This window comes from Sardina pilchardus, chromosome 12 (assembly GCF_963854185.1).
Source record: "Sardina pilchardus chromosome 12, fSarPil1.1, whole genome shotgun sequence".
NCBI classification, from domain to species: domain Eukaryota; kingdom Metazoa; phylum Chordata; class Actinopteri; order Clupeiformes; family Clupeidae; genus Sardina; species Sardina pilchardus.
Window position 1 is genome coordinate 25,780,231 of NC_085005.1, and position 2,500 is coordinate 25,782,730.

Below are 2,500 nucleotides of genomic sequence, written 5' to 3' on the forward strand. Positions count from 1 at the left end.
CGTAGTGTTATCCAGTTGCGTGCAGTGAGATTTTCAGATGCATGCCTGGTGCCGCCCCTCGAGTTGGACCATTACATTGTTCGTGACCAGACCCTTAGTTTAAAATATTACCAGGGTCTGGATTTTCCAGGCTACTTCATCATTGTAAACTCACACAACCCATTTCCCTGGAAAGGCTTCTTGCTTGCTAAAGGCCAGTTCAAACCAAAGATTCGCGACGGTCTGAGACGGTTGCGGAGAGCAGTTGCGGCGGTGTGAATCAAAAGTTGCAAGCAGTTGCAAGCAGTTGCAAGCCGTCGCTAAACATTCAACATGTCAAATCTTAGTTGCAGAGTTTTAGAACGTCGCTGGTTTTTAGAATGTTGCAGCTCGTCTCGTCGCGGATCTTGTGTTTGAACTGGCCTTAACACACCCTTCTCTCTCTGTTGCTAGGACTCCACCGCTGTCACCCCCGTGACCCTACGGGTCGACCCCCAGGGCTACTTCCTGTACTGGACCGACCAGAACAAGGTAATGCTTGCTGATGTTGCTGTGTGTGTTTGTGTGTGTGTGTGTCTGAGAGAGAGAATAAGGTAAGGTAAGGTAAAGAGAGTGGGAGCGAGAGAGAGAGAGCGAATAGGAGAGAAGAGAGAGGGAGCTTCCCTCATTCTCACTCTGCCCTTATGTATTGCTAGAATCACTACCATCACATTCCAAGACATCCAGAAGGTGATTTTGTCTGTGCAACAGGCAGCAAAAAGCTACTCTGTACTCTTTGGTCTGTGTAGAGTACTGTAGTTGGTAGGCTGTGTGAAAATATCCTTGAATCATCGATTGAACGTCTGAGATTCTACTACACTGTCTTCCAAGTAGCCTGTATAGCAATGTCTCCCGTGCTCAGTGCATATCAGTGTGCTTGCATATCAGTGTGTTTAATAGATGAATACGTGCCAAGATTTACAAGTCTTGTGATCTTACATCAAATAAACTGCTTATCAAGGAGCATATTCAAACTATAACCACAAAACCATTTGAGCTCCCTCTGGTATCGTCTGGAAAAACGCATTCACAGGCCAAGAACAGGGCTAGTCGCAGGCTTGCATGCGCTGTCTTTATTTGCTGAAGCACATTAAAATGGAGTAGGGTGCACGACACGTTGTCGCGTGAGAAGTGCATAAAGAATGCGCACGACTGTGTGTGCAGAAGCTTTCCAAGGCCTTAAGAGACCTGTGGACTGCCTCTCTAGTCGGGGTTGGGGGGGGGGGGGGGGGGTGAAGGGGGTTGGGGGGGGGGGGGGGGGGGCGCGCTCTCTGGAGCATCTCCAGTTTATCAGCGGACATAGACGACAGGAGAGTTGGTAATGTCCAGAGAGGAGCCTGTGTGTGCGTGTGTGTGCGTGTGTGTATGTGTGTATTTGTGTATGTGCGTGTTCGCGCTTGTGTTTGTGTGAGGGCATGGATGACAGGAGGGTTGTTAGTGTCCAGCCTCAGAAAAAGAAAGCAATAGAGAGGTGTGTGTGTGTGTGTGTGTGTGTGTGTGTGTGTGTGTGTGTGTGTGTGTTTGTGGATATGGCTGACAGGAGCCAGGAGTATTGTTAGACCAACTATGGGTGTGTGGGTTAGGGAATGTGAAGTGATTTTGTGCTCATACTGGAGAAGAGGCATCAGTGTGTGTGTGTGTGTGTGTGTGTGTGTGTGTGTCAGGTCAGGGTAGAGGGCCTCCTCATTAGGGGAAGTGCCATGCTGGGTGAGTGTATAGAAGACGGCATGTCCTGTCTGAGAGCTCACAGCTGTGTGTGTGTGTGTGTGTGTGTGTGTGTGTGTGTGTGTGTGTGTTTCTCACTCTCTCCTGCACTCTCTCTCTCTGTGAGTGTCGCTCTCTTTATCTATCTCTCTCTCTCTCTTTATGTGTGCGCTTGCATGCATGTGTGTATATTGTGTGTATATGTTTAGGCTAGGTGTGGACTGCGTGTGTGTGTGTGTGTGTGTGTGTGTGTGTGTGTGTGTGTGGACTGTGTGTGTGTCCTGTGTCCTCTTGTAATGAGTTACGGGTTCAGGAAGCGATTGATTATGAGCAGGAAATGTCTGAGGGTGTTTCAACAAGCAGGGGGGCTACCATAGAATGCTGACACCAGGATCAACCGCCTGGTCACACACACACACACACACACACACACACACACACATAGGGTCACATGTATGCACACACATACACACATACTCATGCATGCATGCATGCTTGCACACATACATAGACATGTACACACACACACACACACACACACACACACACACACACACACACACACACACACACACACTCACACTCACATAAACACACATACATACACACACACACATGCATGCATACATAAACACACAGACAGGTATGTGACCCACATGATATTTTGCACAACCAAACAAAGACATGCACACACATAAGTGATTACAGTGACAGGATGTTTTGTATGTGCTTGTGTGTGATTGATTATGTCTGTATACTGCATGTGTGTGTGTGAGAG

The 2,500-nt window shown here is 48.0% G+C and overlaps 1 protein-coding gene across 1 annotated transcript in view; it reads left to right on the forward strand.

Annotated features, from left to right (window-relative positions):
* The window catches only part of plcb1l (phospholipase C beta 1-like), a 137,273-nt gene that overhangs the window by 6,603 nt on the left and 128,170 nt on the right, over window positions 1-2,500 (forward strand). The window contains exon 2 of the mRNA XM_062551363.1: window positions 433-510. Within this exon, the coding sequence (XP_062407347.1) occupies window positions 433-510 (78 nt within the window). The remainder of the gene's footprint in view (window positions 1-432; window positions 511-2,500) is intronic.